At 40.3% G+C, this 21288-nt stretch overlaps 2 protein-coding genes and 1 long non-coding RNA gene across 3 annotated transcripts; 1 reads left to right on the top strand and 2 right to left on the bottom strand.

Annotated features, from left to right (window-relative positions):
* Positions 1-1453: 1453 nt before the first annotated feature.
* Positions 1454-4543, bottom strand: LOC121980573 (U6 snRNA-associated Sm-like protein LSm6). The gene is made up of 3 exons (XM_042532667.1): positions 4313-4543; positions 1790-1903; positions 1454-1709 (listed from the first exon to the last, which is right to left on the bottom strand). Exons 1-3 carry the CDS (start codon positions 4437-4439, stop codon positions 1663-1665), a joined length of 288 nt encoding a protein of 95 aa, XP_042388601.1. The 5' UTR covers positions 4440-4543; the 3' UTR covers positions 1454-1662.
* Positions 4544-5151: 608 nt separating this feature from the next.
* LOC121980572 (galacturonosyltransferase 8-like) lies at positions 5152-7599 on the top strand. The gene is made up of 2 exons (XM_042532666.1): positions 5152-6679; positions 7072-7599. The coding sequence occupies exons 1-2, from the start codon at positions 5279-5281 to the stop codon at positions 7345-7347; spliced, it is 1677 nt and encodes a 558-aa protein (XP_042388600.1). The 5' UTR covers positions 5152-5278; the 3' UTR covers positions 7348-7599.
* Positions 7600-19205: 11606 nt separating this feature from the next.
* On the bottom strand, positions 19206-19862 carry LOC121982894. Its single transcript, XR_006112318.1, has 3 exons — positions 19822-19862; positions 19390-19562; positions 19206-19260 (listed from the first exon to the last, which is right to left on the bottom strand). It is a non-coding gene; the product is annotated as an uncharacterized LOC121982894 (long non-coding RNA).
* Positions 19863-21288: the final 1426 nt, after the last annotated feature.

Raw genomic sequence — 21288 nt, forward strand, 5'->3', positions numbered from 1 at the left:
AAGGAAAATTTAACTAAAATTACCTTTTATTCTTTTAATGGCCAACCCTACAAGTCCTCCAAATAAGGAAAGTTTTAAACACAAAATTAAAACTTCCTAATTAAAACTTGGACTGTGCTAATATGGCGAGCTTTCATCAAAACTTCATCCTCGAAGTTTATCCACCTCCGGACGTTCAGACCCCCTCCGAGCGCCTGGACAGTTAACGTGGATTCGACCAATCATCGCGCTCCAACTCAGCTTTTGAATGAAATTTCTGGTTCGAGCGCCTAGACCAACTCTAGGTGTCCAGACCGCCCGGGTGCCTGGCCAAGTACCCTCCCGGTCGAAATTGGTCCGGCCGTCGAGACCAACTCCAAGCGCACGGAGTCCGGGCACCGAGACTACTCTATTTTAGTCTTCTCTTTCTTAAAAAAGAGTTAGTCCAGACAACTAAAATATATTTATCTTACAAAACAAAGTTAACATAATAAAATAGTAATAATAATTAAATCTTATCTTTTTGAGAACATGATCTAGTCAAGTTCTCAGCTTAAGTTTCTAAAATAGACATAAGTTAGACTGACGCTTACTATTTCCTCAATCGGAAACACGTCCTCACTAAATCTCTCCTCCAGTTGTTTGCCTTTTACTTACTAATTGCAGTCGCTTGACTTGCCCGTAACCTATCAAGTCTTCCCGCCAGTTGTCAGGTCTTGCGAATCCAACTGGATTTCGACCGATTGTCAGGTCTCATAGACCCAACCGGACTTCTCGATAAATATCGGATCCCGTTGATCTATTTGGACTTCACATCAGTTATCGACTCCCACAGACTTAACTAGATTTTAGCATGGTGTCAAACCATTCAAACCCTATCAAGTAATTAGAGTACAAACATTCTTAATTCACTTGTCAAACATTAAAATTTAAGTTAGATCATTAGTACAAATTACACTAACACTAGACTATTGGATTGAGAGACCCTTAATATGCTTAGTTGGCGAATTGACTAAATCCTTAATGTAATCCGATCGGATATTTGCAGGAGCAATCAAATTGAATTTAAAGAATGCTATCAAGGACGCAGTCTCCACTCAACTTCTCTACTTGAACAAAAAGTCCGATCGGATCAAATGTCTATTACGTCCAATCAGACCACAAGTTCGATCGGCTAGATCACTCGACCAAGATACTTATTCACGTTATCTCCACGTGACCAAAAGGACTAACCCTAAATAATGGTAATACAACTCTAGACATTATCGATGCCGAGAGACTTGAGATCCGACTTGACTAAGGGTCCAATCTAATATCCGCTCGATCAAGATGATCGACCATGCTAATCTTGAGTGTCGATCTCTTTTTAATTTTAACTACTACGTCATCCATCCTTCTAAACTTTAACCCGACTTCTGGCCCCTCATCATTCAGTGTATCAGTATACCCTCATAATAGATTGCATTCCATGACGGAGTCAAACGTAGTATTGGTGATGCCCTTTTTATCCAAACTAATGTGCCAATTTCTAACAGAGGAATAATATGACGGAAGAACTGCCCTAGGAACAATAACCAAACGTAGGAAGCAGCCCATAAAATTCTTCAAACATTTAATCCAAAAACAAGAAAGTTCAGCTCGGTCGATGGATCCAGAAGACACAGGTCATACTTTGGAGAACTGTCAAGCACCTTCGGCAAGAGTCCGTTTTGAAGTGCTTATGTACAGAACTGCATTAAGAACACGAATGAAGTCAGGCAATGCACACCAGCAAAAATCAGGTCAAGGAAATGTAGATCCTCGGATGTACCATTATTTCCCCTGATAAATGCATCACCATACTTGTTTTTTAGCTGGCCATTAACATACTCCTCTGTTTGTTCCATTGCAATATTCATGTATCCATCCAGACAGGCAAGAATACCTACAATCCAGGTGCTTCATGAGAAGTATAAAAGAAAAAATGAGGATCATAATCAACACTGGTAATGACTCCAAATTCCTTTATTAGGAAAAAAAAACCTAACCATATTACTTCATACATATGGAACCTTTCAAACGATAGGAGTGTGTTCTTTAGGATGCATTTGTCCTACAACTGTAAAAATCTAAGTTGTAATTATAAACTGATGGAACAACTACCCATTATAAAAAGGCAGAGCTTAGATCTGGCAATCTGACTATTCGATCCATCATCCAATTAAGATGTTTCCATATGTTCCGTACCACACTTTTTTTGGTGCATTTGGTTCATTGAACATAAATAGATAGGAGTACAACCGTTATTCCTGGGAATAAAATAGAAAAAGAACTGAAAAGGTTATAAAATAACTACTTTTTGTTTACTAGGAAGGAATATTGTAATAAATACACAAGAAACAAGTAGGGTTTTTGCAACGACAAAGATATCTTAGATAAATAATTTGCCTAACTCGTCTTTCCCCACAATCTGCTCAGCCATTCAGTTCCATCTGACCAATCAGACATTTTGATTACCCCATCCAGTCTGGCCAGCGTGATTTTGGACTGTTCAGCCTGACTACTCCCAACCAACCCAATTGGTAAATCAACCCATCTCGCCCAACTGCCCTGAGTGGCACTTCCAACCTCACCTTCCTTACCGATCCAACTAATCTACCAGCCTTATGTGAATACGATTTGTCTGACCTGACCGACTCACTTTGTCTGACCAGCTAGACCAGCTTCCCTAGCCTGCCAAACTAGTAGCCTACTTAGCTCTCTTATTAGTTTAACTACCTACCCAATTTGACTTGCATACCTGGCTCAATTAGCCAAATTGGACCCTCCAACTCATTAGGCCCAACAAACCCCTTCAACCACCTGATATAGCACGTCCTTCTGGCCTCAACTAATCTGTTCCACGAGATGAGTCTGACCTGTTCATTAGACCCAACTAATCCTTCCTGCCCACTTGACAGGTCTGACTATTGATCTCTTTGGTCCACCCGATAACTACCCACCCGTTTTTTTCGGCCCTATGTATCTGATCAAGCCAATAAAATGTATTGTTTGAAGAATACAATAATAAGGAACAGTTGGTTCTAGAAGAATAGCCATTTCTTATGAATTTAGAACAACTATTCCAAAGAAATAGATATTTCAAGGTCACTTTCACAACCAGACATAGGATTGATAATTCCATGGAAATAGTAGGGAATAGAATAGTTATTCCTATGAATCAACACACCATTGAAGTTATAGGCTATGGCCAAGGATAAATGGGCCAAAGGTAGTAGTCAAATTTTCAAACCTAGTTTCTTCAAGGTAAATCTGAAGGTAATCTAAACTGTATTTAAAAACATTGTTATCATCAAGTCTTGCAAATCTCAACTAAAGAATTGCCTACATGGATTCTAGCTCTCCATTAAATTTCATATTCAAGGATTTAAAAACCAACCATCTAGGTGAATTTGGAAGAAAAGTGCATTGAATATTGGACATTAATTTCCTTTTAACAACAGATTCAGAGGAAAACAAGAGAGACAGGGCATATGACTGCAAGTTAATGAGGGTAGGGAATGGTATCCAGTGGACTGAGATATAAACATGGGTGCAAAGGCAGTATCAGGATAGCAACTATTCAATTAATTTCAGATGAGCAAAATACAACATGGGTAACTACGTATTAACTTCAGCAATCAAGCCTTCAACAAAGTTAGCTAAAACATCATGAATAGAAGCGTATTAAATCAAAAATATCATGAGGTTAAGTAAAATATCCAGCATCCCTTTCAAGACTCCAAAAGTATGAAAATTGCCAAACAGATTTCAAGGGAAGTAGGATGAGCTCCGACGGTTCAAACCAAACTTACACTCCATAACCACTCTCAGTAACTTGAAACTATCTGAATCAAAGAAATAGTACAGAGATTTGAACAAGTATTTTTGAAGAAGCTGAACCCAAAGAACAGTAATTTATTTTTCTCTACTTCTTAATTCCAATAGGGTTTCCTATTTACATTACTAATGATGTACATCTCAAAAAATGATAATGCAGTCTAAGACCAAAACCCAAGAGGTTGCACATATAGTTGTATACTGTTCACCTTCATAATTTCTCCTAAAAATCATGATGTTGAACTTAACCAGCTCAATCAATTGATATAGAGATTCGCTACAGATTCTTAGGTAATATTAGGGCACAACCCTACAAATTCACGAAAGATCTGGTCTCCAAAACGAACAAACAACGCGAAAAACGCAAACATCCACATGGAAAGAGAAGTTTCCAGCGCAAAGAGGGGAACCCGTAAAAGAACGAAATAAAAGACTCCACAGAGAGAGGGAAAAAAAAGCAAGGGGAAAGAGCGACCTCGGTAATCGACCCCCGAGTTGAGCTTAACCACGACGGGACGGCCTCGGATCGACTTGAGGAAATCCGCCGGCGTCTTCACCGAGCCACCGCCTCCACTCCCCTTTTCTCCGCCGCCGGTACTCATCGCCGCCCTCGCCTTTTTCGAATGCTTCGAGGTGGAGCTCCCGTGCCCGTTAAGCCTAACCCACAAAAAACAAGAGTCCAAACGAGCCGGCCTGGTTATGGAATCGGTTATATCTGATCCGGCTCGGACACTGCCGTCCTGTCACCAATGTTAAAGCAAATTATATAATAAAAAAATAAATACAAAAATATTTTATCCAAAATGAGAAAAATCTAGTAAGATTAATTTTTAAAAAATTTAGTTTATGGTCTGTAAATGACATAAAATCGTAGTGGCAACAAACCCGCCTCTTTTCGACGTGGCTCTGACCCGGCCCGCTAGCCTTCCATAGTTCATTATCTGTGCGGTCCGACCCGTTCCACCGACACGTCCATACCCGCGATTAGGCCGCGGCGCATGCGTCCGATCAAGTGCACAACTGTCGTCCACATTCCATTTATTCTAATCTCATTACGGCCCCACCGACGTTACCCTCATCCGCGAAACTGCTCGACGCCACCACTCTCGCACTCGACCAAAGTGGACCCCTACTATAATTGCCAATCACCACACTATGCTTACCGTTTTATGCTAATCTACATCGATCCTTAGTGGCATCGTATCCTCCACTAAGTTTATACTATGTTAATGCTCAATTAAACACAATAGTCACACGGTTAATAAATATTGAATTAATTAAGCTAATAAATAAAAAGCTCTGTTTCCACTTCAGTTGCCTCTCCTCCTCCTCCTCCTCCTCTTCTCCTTCTCCTTCTCCTCCTCCTCCTCCTCCTCCTCCTCCTCCTCCTCCTCTCGCTGGTTTGGTTTCTCCGCAAGTTGATCCCCAAACCGTAGCCAAAATGGCGATCTCCAATCGGAGATCCAAGCGTAATGCTGCGACGCGCCACTTCTTCCTCCTCTTTATTGGCATCTTCGCTGCGGCATTCTTTATCCTCCTCCCCTCCACCACCACGACGCCGGTGGTGGTCGGTACGGAGGAGAATTCGGCATCGTCGTCATCTTCGGCCTCAGATCTGTACTTACCTAGCCTCCATTTTGCGCGTAGATCGGTGCTTGCCCTCCGATCGGACCCCTTAAACGCGCGGGCGGAGCTGATACGGAAGCAGGTCGGAGACCACGCCGCCCTTGCCTCTGCCTACGCCTCGTACGCGCGCCGTCTCAATCTAGAGAGCTCGAAGCAGACGCGGCTCTTTGCTGAGTTAGCTCGCAACCTCTCCCTTCTCCTCTCCGCCCACCGCCCTCTCCTCGACCCCGCCGCGCCGCTCAACGAGGACTCAGTCCGGGGTTTCGAGCGCGGCGTTAAGGAACGCATACGTGCTGCTCGCTTCCTCATTGCCGACGCCAAGGACTTCTTCGACAACCAACTCAAGATTCAGAAGCTGAAAGATACCATCTTTGCCGTCAACGAGCAGCTCTCAAAGGCTAAGAAGGCTGGTGCTTTCTCCTCCATGATTGCTGCGAAGTCCATCCCCAAGAGACTCCATTGCCTCGCCATGCGTCTCATGGAAGAGAGAATTGCCCACCCTGATCGATACGTTGATCCTCCTATTCCTCCGCCCGAGCTCGAAGATCCCAAACTCTACCATTATGCCATCTTCTCAGACAATGTCCTCGCGGCATCTGTGGTGCTAAACTCTGCCGTCCACAACGCTCGTGAGCCTTGGAAGCATGTCTTTCACGTTGTTACAGATAGGATGAACCTTGGGGCAATGCAGGTCATGTTTCGTTCGAAAGATTATGCCGGTGCCCACATTGAAATTGTGGCCTATGAGGACTACAAGTTTCTCAACTCCTCTTACGTGCCTGTTCTCCGGCAGCTAGAATCTGCTAACCTTCAGCGGTTCTATTTCGAGAACAAGCTAGAAAATGCCACCAAGGACACTACCAACATGAAGTTTAGGAACCCCAAGTACCTATCTATGCTGAACCATTTAAGGTTTTACTTGCCTGAGATGTACCCAAAACTGCACAGAATTCTGTTCTTGGATGATGATATTGTGGTGCAGCGGGATCTCACGGCATTGTGGAAAATTGATATGGATGGTAAGGTGAATGGAGCAGTTGAGACATGTTTTGGGTCTTTTCACCGTTATGCACAGTATATGAATTTCTCACACCCCTTGATCAAGGAGAAGTTCGACCCCAAGGCATGTGGGTGGGCATATGGGATGAATTTCTTCGATCTTGATGCGTGGAGGAAGGAGAAGTGCACTGAACAGTATCATTACTGGCAGAATCTTGTAAGTTGCCAACTTTCTAGTGATATCATTTGCAAAATTACATTTGTTGTTTTACTAAAGAAAAACATTTTGATAAAATGGATAACCGAATATAGACAATGACTTGCATGTGTAGTTCTTTTAGTCTAGCAATGTGCTCTTACCATATTGTGATACAAGCATTTACATTAACAGCTAAACACGCAATTGTTTGTCTTATGTATTTCCTATGTAGTTTACAAATTGTAACCTATTAGGAAAAAAAAAGGGAAGCCTTCAACCTGCCCAAAAGAGTTTTTTTTTTTTCACTTTATCATTCAGATATACTAGAAAAGAGATTGTTGCGTAACTTTCTGTAGATATTCAATTATCATTTATTTTTGATAATGATGAAACCCTTGCTGTTGTTGCAGAATGAAAATAGAACACTATGGAAATTAGGTACACTTCCACCAGGATTGATCACATTCTACTCCACAACCAAACCCTTGGACAAATCCTGGCATGTGCTTGGACTAGGATATAATCCAAGTATTAGCATGGAGGAGATAAATAATGCGGCTGTCGTGCATTTTAATGGAAATATGAAACCTTGGCTGGATATTGCCATGAATCAATTCCGGCCTTTGTGGACAAAGTATGTGGATTATGATATGGAGCTTGTACGCCAGTGTAATTTCGCAGCATAAAAAGGAACTTCCAAACAAATCTTCTGTTGCAAAACCAAAAATGTATGAGCAAATTGTCACCCTTTGGTTGTCCGTAAGGTTTCTTTCTCCCTCTTAAATTCTCTGTTTTAGATCTTTTCATGTAATACTTTCGAACATCCATCAACAACTGATGATGCTGAAAGCCTCTCATGTATGACCAGTCTAATGTGTCACAAAGACGTGGCATTTGGTTAGCTAAAAAATGAATCATATTTAGTCTTGTTCTCTCTATGCCTTTTTCCCGTGTTGTTTATTGCGCTGTTAAGTTGTTTGAGTTGAGGTATCTTTCAATCATTCTCTACTAGCTACTTGTGTAATTGATATCAAGTTGGCTCTGGAAAACAGAAATTTGTGTAGCAAATTCCAACTAACAATTAGAAACCTGAGGTGGATAATTTGTAGTCAGCGAACTGTAAAAGGATAATCTAACTCATTGGATTTAGATTTGATGGTAGATATTGATCATGTCTAAAATCAGCGGAGATGGTGCGGTGGGCAGGTGGATCTATCGTTGACTGGAGGAAGGCTTCAAGCTGGAAAAGAGGATGAAACCAGGCTCTACTTCTGCGCACACCAAAGAGAGAGCAAAGGGAACGTTAGAGCGTAGGCACTTCGACGCTCAAGTCAGTAAAGTGACCGAGTGAAAAATGAAGAAGATGAACAGTAGATGTATGCGCGTAATGAAAGTGTAGAAGCGTCAAGTGTCCAAACATTACAATGTTAAAAAACATACCTTGCTAGCGGAGAGGACCCCTTTTATGTTGCCTCTCATAACCTCAGCAGTAATGATGTGACAAGGAATATCTGATGTCAAAATAACTTGGAGGATGTGCAGTCATCCTTCGAGGAATCTTTCGTTATATGTGTATGAACAATCTTTTGCAACCTCCACAATAAATAAGGCGGCTGAAGATGTTTTCTATTAGATATTGGAATATGTATAGTCACACTTATAGGAAGGTTCCATAGTAGGTATAGTGAAATATTCTCTTACCACTAGCCGTTATTCTCTAACAGGTTATTACGATTTTTTGACAATATTGTTCTCCAGAAATAGTCCGACTAGCCTAATAGTCGACTAGTTGTATGATGGGAGACTGGTCATAGAAATAGGGAACTAAGTCCAGCCCGGGTCCTTCGACACAGGGGGCCCAGGGCGAAAAAACTAATTCGCATCCCGTCCTTCACTTAATCTCTTCTTAGTAGTAACGATCACAGATTCTTCCTCTCCGGCAATGGCAGACGAGAACGGGAAGCAAACTGAGACGGAGAGCAGGTCGTGGCATCAAACAGTAACGCTCTTACTCGTATCACTAAGGTTGGCAGCTCTTGTGGCCACCTCCACGGCTACAGGGCTCATGGCATTCAACAAGGAGACAAAAACAATCACAGTGGTCGTGGTAGGGACCAACCCCATTCTCCAGTCCTTCACTGCGGCATTTCAGCAAACACCTGCCTTTGTGTAAGCTTCCTTCTCTAGCGTCGATATTTGAGATCCATTACGATTTAGCATTTTGACATTTGGCTTCGTCACAGATACTTCGTGCTTGCCAATGTCATAGCGAGCCTGCATAACCTACTGGCGATGCTGCTCCGGCCATGCTTGAAGAACATAGGACGTCAAGTTTTAGTGCATCTTTTGCAGCTCCGGTCGGGCCCTCTCAAATTATGGGCCCAGGGTCGTCGCCTAGTGCCGCCCTCCTCCAGGGTCGGCCCTGACTAAGTCCCTCTAATTTGACCGACCTCTAGGCCGACCGTCCATAAGCTGGTAGTTGTTGTAAGGTTGAGATAAGGAACTATGCCCTATAAATCTAACCGACCTTTGGGCCAACCGTCCATAAGAAGATAGTTGTCGTAAGGCTGAGAGATAAGGAACTATAGACTATAAACCCGATTGGCCTCTGGGTGGACCGTCCATAAGATGATAGTTGCTGTAAGGCTGAGATAATGAACTATGCCCTGTAAATCCAACCGGCCTCTGGGTCGACTATCCATAAGCTGATAGTTGCCGTAAGGCTAAGAGATAGGAAACTATGTCATGTAAACCCGATCGGCCTTTGGGCTAACCGTCATAAGCTAATAGTTGTTGTAAGGCTAAGAGATAGGGAACTATGCCCTTTAAACCCGACCGGTCTCTAGGTCAACCGTCCATAAGCTGATAGTTGTTGTAAGGCTAAGAGATAAGGAACTATGCCCTATAAACCCGAATGACCTCTAGGCCGACCGGGTTTATTCTGTAAGTACCCCACAGAGATTTTAATGTGATCAACCAGCCAAGTTAGGTCATGTTGTTATTTTGATGACTTGTGTCTAAGTGTGCAGGAACTTAGGAGCACAGAAAGTTGAGAGAAAGATGCAGCTAGCATGAAGGACAACATGGGAGAGAGTTGACGGACTCGGTGCATCTGAGAAACGAGGCACTGCGAAAGAGTACGCTAGTGGATGAGAAGGAGGTGTGCGACATTTCCGAGGGACGAGAAGCCTGAGCAAAAGATTGCTTGAGAAGGTCAAAAAATGGGTTCGGGTGAGTCCTATTCCGGATGGCCGAAGTCACCTAAGCGAGGGAGCCAAAACGGGAGAAATCAAACAATCAACAGGCTGTTGATTGTCTAGCCTGGTCCGGACGCTCGAACCCTCGGGGGCGCTCGGACCGACAAACTTATCTGTGCCAGGCTGTCGTCGATCCGTTGCGCTACAGATAAAATTTTATCCACACCGAGGGACTCGGAACCTTTCCGGACGTCCAAATTAGGTCTATAAATATAGTCCTAATTTTTGTAGTTAGAACAACACTTGTAAACTAATTCTCTTTTTGTTCTACTATTTTTGTGAGCTGTTAACGTTATAAAGAGGCTACTCCGCCTAAAGAAGATTTTAGTGAGTTTCATTTATCTAGGATTAGTAATCCTCTGATTGTAAACCTAGTAAACGCTCTTGCCACTATTGATTAATTTATGCATTTACTTTTTGTTATTATATAAGTGTTTGCCTAACTTAATTCGAAGATCAAAAAGGGTATTCCTATCTTTTCAAGGCTATTCACCCCCTTTTAGCCAGCCGCTAGGGAACCAACATATTCTGTGTATCTTGGCATTGAAATATGGAAAGGTATAGAGAGTTAAGACCATCAAGTCTGACCGGCTTTGAGGCCAATGAACTTCCTATTGAATGCCTTTGCGTTGAGGGGTGAGGAGCTGAGTCTCAGTGAAAGTGACTCGTCCATCTGCTTGACCGCCATCTCACCTTGATTTTGACTGCCACTCATCTTGACCATCTATCCTCCATTACCTCGTGGTCCATTCACAACATACCGTATTACTAGTCTCTCCTTCAAATCTAGTCGAAGGAGGTTCATGGCCAACTGACTACACCCGAGTCTTATTTTTGCTCAATCGCCCAATTGGCTAGTCTGACTAGTTGATCATGCTTTTGATCACCTATTAATGGTGTAATCCATTTTTATCTTTCTTGGAAAAATGTTTGTCAGACATTTGAGTTGCTAAGCAGTGCGTTAGTGATACGCGGGAAGGCGTTGATTAATGAAATGATTTGGCAATCTTGTTCATCATAAATGTCATTTCTTGAGCAAGTGTCATGTGCCCCACAAACTTTTAATCCTCTGTTATGATAGCTGACGCATGTCTTGTCATGTAGATCAGTTGTATCCTCTCTTTTCCGCATCCGACGGCTATAACTAATCAAGTCATTTCAATTGGATGGTTGAAATTAAAGAGCCTCTTATGGTTTATGTTTAAAAAACCCTAAGCGTCACAGAAGGAAACCACTAGCGCTTCGTCTTCTTCGACCTTCTCTTCCAGCGATTTCTGTCAACGACCGTTCCTCTCTCGCGATTCATTAGTAAGTTCTTTTTCCTATCTTCCTATCTTTTTTGTCCATCCATGGTCGAAGAAACCTTCACCCCTTGGTACACTTTTACTCATTCTGATTTTAATAACTGAGAACTAGAGATTCTTCGCCTATCCCTAGAAATCCCTAAAAACTTTCGAATTCATATTCCAACCTCCCAAGATTGTCATCATTACCCTCCTCCTTGCTATATCACATTTTTCAAGGACCAACTTCTTGTGGGTTTGCGTTTTTCAATTCCCCACTTCTTGTCTGACATAGGTCGCTACTTCAACATCCCTCTCCAACAACTTGCTCCCAATGCCTTCCACATCATGTGTGGAATGATCATCTTGTTTCGTTTGTATGACATTCCTTTGACCCTTCGCAACTTCCACTACTTTTCCTACCCTAAAAAATCTTATCATAGGGTTTTTATGTTCCAATCATGCCCAAGGTGATTTTCTTTAAAAAACTGTCCTCCTCTAATAAGAGATGGAATCTCATTTATTCTTCATCCAATTACTTGAGACTATTTCTTAGTTAGCCGAATGACGATCAAACCTTCCTCCCATTCTTGATATGGGAGACTTCAAATGTGACCCGACCTTTGTTTTTGCTTCAAAAAGGCTTTCCGACCTATAATTCAATGCTCCTCACTTGCTGCACGAGGACCTACTCTACCTGTTCGGATGAGTCCCATTCGAACAATGCTTCCTTATTCTTTTGGTAAGATTTGATAATTTAGCTTTCATGTTATCACTAACTAAGGTTCTCTTTATTTTATGTAATGGAGACTTTTCTCTTGGCTTAGGCTTCCTAGTCTCTTTAATAGGAGGAGACCGAGATAGATCGCCAAGAGCAGCTTCTTCTGGCTGAGCGAGAAATTCCACCAGCTGATCCTTCCGAAGGAGCTTCCAGTAGTTGTGCCGGTGACATAGGCAAGGCACAGCCTACAGAAGAAGTGCTCAATAACTCTCTTCCGACATAGGGAGACCTCCCTCCTTTTACCTCTGAGGGGTCGCCGAAACTTAGACACAAAAGGCATCGCATGGCCCCCACTATGCCTTTATCTCCGAAGCGGATGTCTCCTCTTGATGCACCTTCCTCCCAATCGATGTCAACTAGGGAAGGCTGCTTAGCTCCATCTTCTGATCGGATGCCCTCTATTTTCCCTTCAAGTAGCCCGGTTCAAGAGCCAGCAGTCCAACTGAGCGGGTCTCCCATCGCGACTGCTCCTCCATCATTGCCCCTTCCAATCGCTCTGTCAGTCGAGGCTTCCTCCAGCCGACCAAAGAGCCGTTACCAATTCTCGGCCGTCTACAACGTACCTTCCGCTCAAACAGTAGCTTCTTCGCCAGACCCCATGTCGGCCTGTAGTCGAATACTACTGAAGAGCCGGTTGACTGAGGCTTGGGAGCTAGCCATGGCCCGATCTGAAGAATACATGGTAGTGGAAAGGGCCGATGGATTTACTCACGACTTAACCATGGTAAGTTTCAACTAGTTTACCTTCTCTTATCCAGTATACTTATGATGTTCTTTCTATAGCTTTAGGAAGTCATGAACGTGGCTCGGTGTCACACCCCAGAGGAGTCCCTGCTAGACAAAAATCCGGCAGCATCTCCCCTGTACCGGCTACAATCTGAATAATACATACATCTACAATAATACATCAGCCCACACGGCTGGAATATACACAACCACGCAGTTATATACTCAACTTACTCGGCTGGAACAAAATATCACAACCACGTAGTTATATATATTAAACAACTCACTCGGCTGTACTAAAAACACACAGTGAAAAAATAAAACGAAAGAAAGCTCATACAAACCCAAACAACAAAAACTGCTAGTCGGCTAAGTTTACACAAAATAACAAAACAATACCCGATACCATATAGCAACACTCCAGAACTAAAACCGGAATATACAATGCTAAATCCACCAAATACATAAACCAAATAAAACATAAATGAAACCGAAAACAGTCTTCGGATGTGATGTAGGACCGGTAGACATGATACTCCAAGCAACTTCAACCTAAAATAGGAATAAATCAACGGAGTGAGTTCAATAACTCAGCAGGTATCGATCAGACATGCATAGTAAGATATAACTATCAGTAATAATCATGCAGTACAGTCTCCTGAACAATAACAAGTAATGCAAAACTGAACAATAGAAGAAACTATAGTCATCAGGACCTCCTATTCGAACATAAGGGTATGAAGCATACCAACAGGTGTAGGGTCATCAAACCAAATACATCATGTCTCCTGTATGCATGTCAATCTTATGCAACCATCAAAATGCAGCATACTAAAAATGCAGCAATCACAAGCAATAAATGTAATCTATACATATGAGGCAAATGACATGGTCACCCCTGACGCTAGTCAGCCATCTCACACGCGATGGTGAGACCGAGTGGTAGGGCTATGATAACTGTGCACTCTGACATCACTACTCCTGAGTGACCGAGTGGACAGGATGTTGTCGGAATACACCTATTCTCCTTCCCCAAACATAGTGGGGGAGTTTAAACTCTCATCTCCCTATGTTATAGTCAAGAGGAGGGATCCCTGCCCGCTATCACACAATAGTCACACTACCCATGAGCGGACCAACGGAGCCTTGACAGAACAAAACTGCACACACCCTGCCTGATATACCACTATCCCATGAGTGGTTGTGTGTGCAGATCAAGTAACTGCTATGTGCTCAACAACAATGGAGCCGACAATCGCTTAGTATGTAATTATGCAAAATGGTGCATGACACTAAAGCATGTAACTCCTGAAAATACCTGCCTCCTCATAATATGTACCAAAAAGAAAATCGAGTCCATAACAATGATCTAGGTACACATGTCAGATAATAAACCTAGGTACACATGCTAGGTAATAAACCTAGGTACACATGGTAAGTATATCTAGTAGCAAGACTTGTAACCCGGTAATGCATTGTATGTCACTATTACTATGAACATAAGTGAAATGTATAACAGATAACAATATGGGCATACTACGGGAATCAAGTAGTGACATATCAAACAGATATAAACATAAGTATTACTATTAGTTATAACCAACTACACATATCAAAATGACAATATCTAAAGAGATAAGTCAAAGGTACTCGCCTTAAATGTAGATCGTCTTGAATTATCTCCACGTCAGGATATGTCTCCGACTAGTATCCTACAACACAGAATATATATAGTGCTGCTAAGTTCTATCATAAGCCACATAGTTAGTCCAAATCCTAATTTGAATAGGAAATCCATATTTTAATTCCCTTTAAATGGTCTAACACTTCCTTCACATTTCCCCCATTTTAATCGAAGAAAGACATTAATCAGTAACCCATAGGATCCTTTAACAACATAGATCGTCTACGATATAAATTAAAGGGATAAAACATATGGTTGGGAAATTACCCTGATACCAGGATAAGGATCAATTGCCTACAACCCAGCAAAGCTTAGCTCTATTGATACCCAACCCTATCAATCAATCAATTGTATCCAAGGATTAATCCAGATCCTATTCCACCCTGTGAAACAATTAGGTTCACGTAGCCCTAAAGATTGGAAACAGAACTTACCCAAATTCGAATGCTTCACTGTTAACTTAGCCGGAGAAGTGTTTGTTGCCGAAAATTGTAGCAGGGCAAGGGGAAGTTGCTGATCTCCAAATCCAGTTCTCCAATTCAATCCTTGCCTCCTTCTAATGCGGTGGTCGGGAACTCAGCATGGTTGCAGACATTGTAATCTTGGATTTAAAACCAATTGTGTCGATTAAGAGACCACAATGGTCATCAGTTGGACAAGAAACAAAGTGAAGATAGGAGGGGCACACCATACCTTCACATAGCTAGAAGAGTAACAGCCATCAGGTACTAAATTCATTTAGAAGCATAAGTAATGAGCGGTATCTAGCAACACATCATTACTACCCAAGTTACAAGAATATTGAGATCCAACATCACCTTTGTAACTACTAATTGTGACTCTCACAATATATGATAATGTCCTTCTATCCTTGACATCTAGATTGATTAAATTGAGGCATAGACCGTGTCATCCTCTAATCAATCTATATCTTGAACTCCAAGTAGACTCACTCTAAACAAATGAGCTCAATATCTCATATTAACTCATTTGGGCATGGTCATGCACTTAGTGGTCTCACTCTATCAAGAATCATGATGTCACTCCCGTCATATAGGAGGGATAGATCCCATCTACATCACTCACATCCCTCCGCATAATTTGTTACATACCTAGTAATCGCCTTTATAGTCCACCCAAATACGGGTGACGTTTGACGAAACCAAAGTATGCAACTCCTTATGTAGGGAACTATGGTGACTTCAGGTCCAAGAACTGATAGTCATACTAATAGTCATATGAGAAAGTATATGCACTACAACAAAAACCCTCATAGACATCGGTTTTCCATCGATGTCTATTACATTTTCGACCGATGTCTATAAAGGCGATGTAAAAGGTCTGTCATTTTAGACATCGGGTTAAAACCGGTGTAGTATCACTTAACGATATCGAGTGTAAAACCGATGTAATATTATATGTTAATAACACCAGTTTTGGCAGCGATATACGACCGATGTAATATTAGTTAAGGACACCGGTTTTGTAGTGGTGGAAAACCGATGTAATATCAGTATTGTTTAACGATACAAATTCAATTTCCGAAATAGTGAAAAACCAATATTATCACCAAGCAAATCATAAAATTAAGTTAATATTATTAATTCACTAAGAAAATCACAAATAAAAATGCACCGATGTATCTAAACACACCAAGTCAATATCCATATAAATAACACATAAATATTCTTCTTACAACATAAAAAGATAATAGATATTGTGCACATCAAGTCAGTATCCACAAATTACACATAACTATTCTTCTTACAACATCAAAAGGTAATAGATAGTATACAAATATTCTTCTTACTGGTGCCAACGTTATCCTTCTTGCTCTGTGCAGAGATTTAACTAAATCTTCCCCAGTAGTTTTATTTGTTAATAGACAATTCTCTTTATCTATTACTGGATGGGCACCTCTGCTTGTTTGATGTCCTAAGGGTGACAATTGATTGGTGATTCTTTGTAAAGGAGGCCTCCATCTTAAAGGAGCCACTAGAGGCTTTGGGAACTTTGCAACATCCTTCATGGTTGTCCTCTCACCATTTAATTGATTCTATGGAAATAAAACATTTTGTTGCTTACATAAGGGAAATTAAAGATGCTGTAAATTCTACTCAAATAGAGATTGAAAATGAGATAAGTAACCTTTTGCTGGTAATTTTTACTTGTTTGCTCAGCTTCTTTGATCTACACATTTGAAATAATTTGTTATAAGGCAACTTGTATTAGAACAATCTACCAGTAATGTGTCCTAATCTTCTACAAAACAAAACTGTTATTGTCTTTTCAGAAAATGGGATAATATGAAAGAGTACTAAAGAATTAACAAGAGATTAATAGAAGTGAACTGATAAGAGTTAAGACTACTGATTTACGAAGGAAAACATACTCATACAGAGGATCCAAATGCAGAAAAATAGGAATAAGCATTACAATAGAATTCTTACAAACACAGGAAAATAGGAACAATAATTAAAATTGAATTGTTAATCACATCAAAAGATCCAAACCAATTCAAGTTTATCCAGTACTACATATAATACAAATAATCATTTAAGTAATCTCAACCACATCAAAAGTAGTAAGAGCACCAGGTAAAAAGATGACTAATTTGAATGCTTAAAAAGAGACACATTCATCATTTATCTCAACCACATCATAGAGTGATAGATCTATCATTCCTGGGAACTTAATATATGCCAAATCAGAAATTATTACAACAAAGTTTTCTCATAGTTGCAATTTAATTAATCAGTACTTGATGGAGGTTCAATCTTTTCATATTCAGAATATCATTCAAACGTCCTGGTGTGGCAACAATGATATCAGCATAACAAAGTTTTCTCATAGTTGCTTGTTATCTTGAATTTCCCATGATGGGTACTCAGCATAACCATCTCATTCCACTGTAAAACAATGACATTTTCTAAAGCATAATGGCTGCACATGGTTAGTCCCAAGACATCTCTCTATGGTCTCATGGCATAAAATGCTAACTAGTCAACACTAATTTCAAACTTAATCCTCTTCGAGCTAGGCTTATGAAATCATTTCTAAGAACAAACTCGACTAATTCAAGACTGTTCTTTCAATCAGACATAAACTTTGTAGAACTAGAGGAAATCAAATGAAAGATCAGATCATAAACCCCAAGCGCAACAACTGGAGCAACGAATATCTAAAAGGGATCTATCTACTTGTTCATCTCAAATAAGAGAAGTTCAAAGACTATATAGAAACACATCAAGCACAAGGGGAAATTTGACCAGCCAAGCCAAATTACCCATATGTTAAAAGCTACTGATAATAATCCCTGAACTATTCAAGTTTAAAAATCTAAATCAGATTGAGTAACTAAAAAACAGATATTGCAGCACTTTCATTTTGTGAATTTAAAAAAAAATAAAAGAGACATCATTGAGGAAAATAAAAAAGTAAAAGGTGTTGATTACAAAGAAACTTACTGAGACTTGTAAAATATCTTCACAAGCTAATGCAACATCCAGTAGAAGAAGGCATACACGGAGAGCTATTTGCTGCATAGGAAAAAACAGCAAGGCAGAATAAAAAGAATCATCTTATCAATAACTCATAAGATGATTAAATTAAGGCATACCTCTTTAATTGGCTCGATATTCTGGAACAACTTTTTGAGAACAGATAATGAATGTGCATACTCATGGATATGGTAGAGAATAATTGCCTGTGAAGAACCAAATTAACAAAAATACTAAGAAGAGAGCAATTTATTAACTCATTCACTAATTATGGAAAGAAAATTTTTGACAAAATGTGTTGAACTACATACAATATTCAACATTGTTACTGAAACATCAAACTCTTGGGCATGGACAACTCTACTGCTATTTATAGCAGCACTTTGATGAATTGAAGCACTATTAGCTTTAGACCCTGAAACCATATAGCCTAGGCAGCTATTCTCAGAGTCAATCTAGTCCACAAAAGTATGCGCAAGCTCTTCACTCTGCTCCTATAACCAATATAGTTATTAATCAAAGAGTGCATGTAAAATATCTTTTCAGTTGCAAGAACAATGCTAGTTTAAGAAATCATAGAATATTGACTGAATCAATAAACATGGATTAAATAACTAGAGTTCTAATACATATAACATGCAGTCATAAAACATCCATTTACAATCTAAATGCTAAAACAGAAAAGAAACTTATCATAATAAATCAAGGGGAAGTAAACTTTTAGAAACCTTTTCAACCCAGGAATCTTTATAACCCACAATAAATGGGCTTCTTACTTTTGAAATTAGCTCCATCTGCAATAGTGGCAAAGATAAAAAAAAAGAATAAATAGCACGCAAACACTATACAGAACACATGCTATTACGAGCATATGAACAAGATGGCTATTGACTTTTTTTTCTATATAGATGAGGTAGCAAGCAAACGAAGCGACCATAAAGAACAAATTTTGACTTGAGATAGCTATCATTTGTTATGAAATGGCAGTCAACATTTAAACATGGCATACCCACGAGTTCCAGAAAAATTATTTTAAAGGCATACCATAAGACCTGAAGAAAACAAATGTCATGTACAACATCATAATGAATGAAGAAGGCTCAAACTTGAAAATATCAATTATCTATGGGGTTAGGGGTCTAATAATTTCTAAATAGTGATCCAGTTTCAATGCAATAACCATCACAATTCTAAATGAGTCATCAAAGGAAAATAGTCTGATAGTATGCAAATTTTGTTGAAGATTAGGATACAGGCTCAGCCATGAATATGCTCAACATGGGCCAAGTAAAAGTGCTCACTTCCAGATGAGTTGACCGACGGGACCTGTTGGTTTGGCGTGCCAAGCGTATCTTTTTCAAGACATACCTGTAGTATAAATGGAAAGACTAAGATAGAACCCAAGAAATGAGTCAGACAAGAGAAAGGAAGAAAATGATATGGAGATAGAGAAAGCAAAGAACTACAATAGTAGAAAAGATAGATCACAGCTCTCACCTCTTGTTCTCGACCTTATGCTTCACCAGTAGAGCTGACCCAAATGCACCTTTCCCTATCTGCTCCAAAACCTCATACTGCTCCATTTCACAACCAATCTTCACCCAGGTCATCTATATTAACACGACCCTTTTCTCCTAAGATGCGGTGAAATCAAACCTTTCCTTACCAAACTGCATCCAAACATTCCAAGAAACCCTATGTTATAGACTCATACATCATAAATGAATTTAATGTGCTAACGATAACCAATAAAAGCAGAGATCAAAAATCGACCCGAATGTGGGATTCTTAGCAAATCGAGAAGGGTAACAGAAGGGGAAAAAAGCCTCCCACACAAAATGTGCAACGGAAGGACACATATCAAAGCTCTAACAAGCATTTCTACCAACGATTAGCAAAGAACGTGGAGCACGGAAGCAACGTTGTTACCTGCATTGTTCGTGGCGGATCGAGTTGGATCTAACAATCATCAACTCTTTCTGCTGCCCTAACAAGCCGTCAGACCTAAAATCCACAGCAAGAACCACAACACCGCCACAAATCAAACAAAAACCCCAGCTTTCTCTCATAAAATCACCATATTAGAAACCAAAAAAAATGGTCGATTCGAAAAGCCCAACAAAAAGATCCAACTCGACCATCACCTCCATAATGCAGCTCCACGATAACCAACAAAAGCAAGACATAAAAGCAAACAGATCGGGCGGCTCCAACCTTAGCTTGAGGACCTGACCAAAGGTTGCCGTCTCCAACAAGCCTTAGCTGCTAAGTCTCCACTAAGTCTTCAGATTTCGACGATAAACATCAAAAAGTAAGGAGAAGCAAGGGAGAAGCAAGGGCAGAGAAGGGCTCCTCTTCTTCTTACCCAGAGGGAGGAGTTGGAGGAGCGGTGTGGTTGGACGAAGCAAGGGGCGTCTTGATCCTGATCGGGAGAGGAAGGGGACGACGCGATATAGGTTTAGGTTTGGAGGGAAGAGTAAAGTGTTGCAAATTTCGACTAAGTATTGGTGGGAAAATTAAATTATTTTATTGTATCATAGACACCGGATTTTAAAAATCGCTGTTAAAATCAGTGTCTATTAACGAAAAAAAGGCGCTAATAGACATCGTCTTAAAAAACCAATGTCTATGAGCGAAAAGATGTGCTTATAGACACCGGTTTTTGGAAAAACCGGTGTAAAATACTCAAACACATCGGTTTTTGCTTAAAACCGCTGTTGTTCCACCGATGTCTATGAGGGTTTTTCTTTTAGTGATGACACTCATATAACGATCCATGATACTTTCTCATGGCGGGTCATTCAGTATACATTCTCCAATACATACCCATGTGTCAACTTGATATCTCTATATCCATGACTTGTGAGATCAAGTCATCGAGTTGACCTACATGCTAGTCTCAAAGCATTAACATTGTCCCTGAATGTTAATACTTGACTAGGAATGATTAAGAGTAGTGTTCTCTATATCATCTCACTATCAATTCAACCAATCGATTGATATAGATAAGAACCTTCTACTCAAGGATGCTATTATACTTAGTTATTTGGCATCAATACAAGTAAGTATAATAACCATAAAGAAACGCCTTTATAAATATATAGGAATATGATACATCGAGTCCATACAACAATCATCATATGATTGGCTCTAGGGCTCTAACTAATAGTACCCTAGATGTCCATGAACGGGTTACCCCTATCACTAGGGCCCCTCGAGTATATGATCTAAGATTCTCTCTTTACGAGGTTAGCAATTCCTACACAATCAACTAATACACAACAAGTAGTTGAAACAAAGCAAGCGAAATCATCCAATGAATAGAGGCATAAATATGAGTCTTACATCAAAACCAATCCACAACTATTCCCTAATCCTAGAACATGGAATCTACTC

The sequence above is a fragment of the Zingiber officinale genome, chromosome 5A (assembly GCF_018446385.1).
Source record: "Zingiber officinale cultivar Zhangliang chromosome 5A, Zo_v1.1, whole genome shotgun sequence".
In the NCBI taxonomy this organism is placed as follows: domain Eukaryota; kingdom Viridiplantae; phylum Streptophyta; class Magnoliopsida; order Zingiberales; family Zingiberaceae; genus Zingiber; species Zingiber officinale.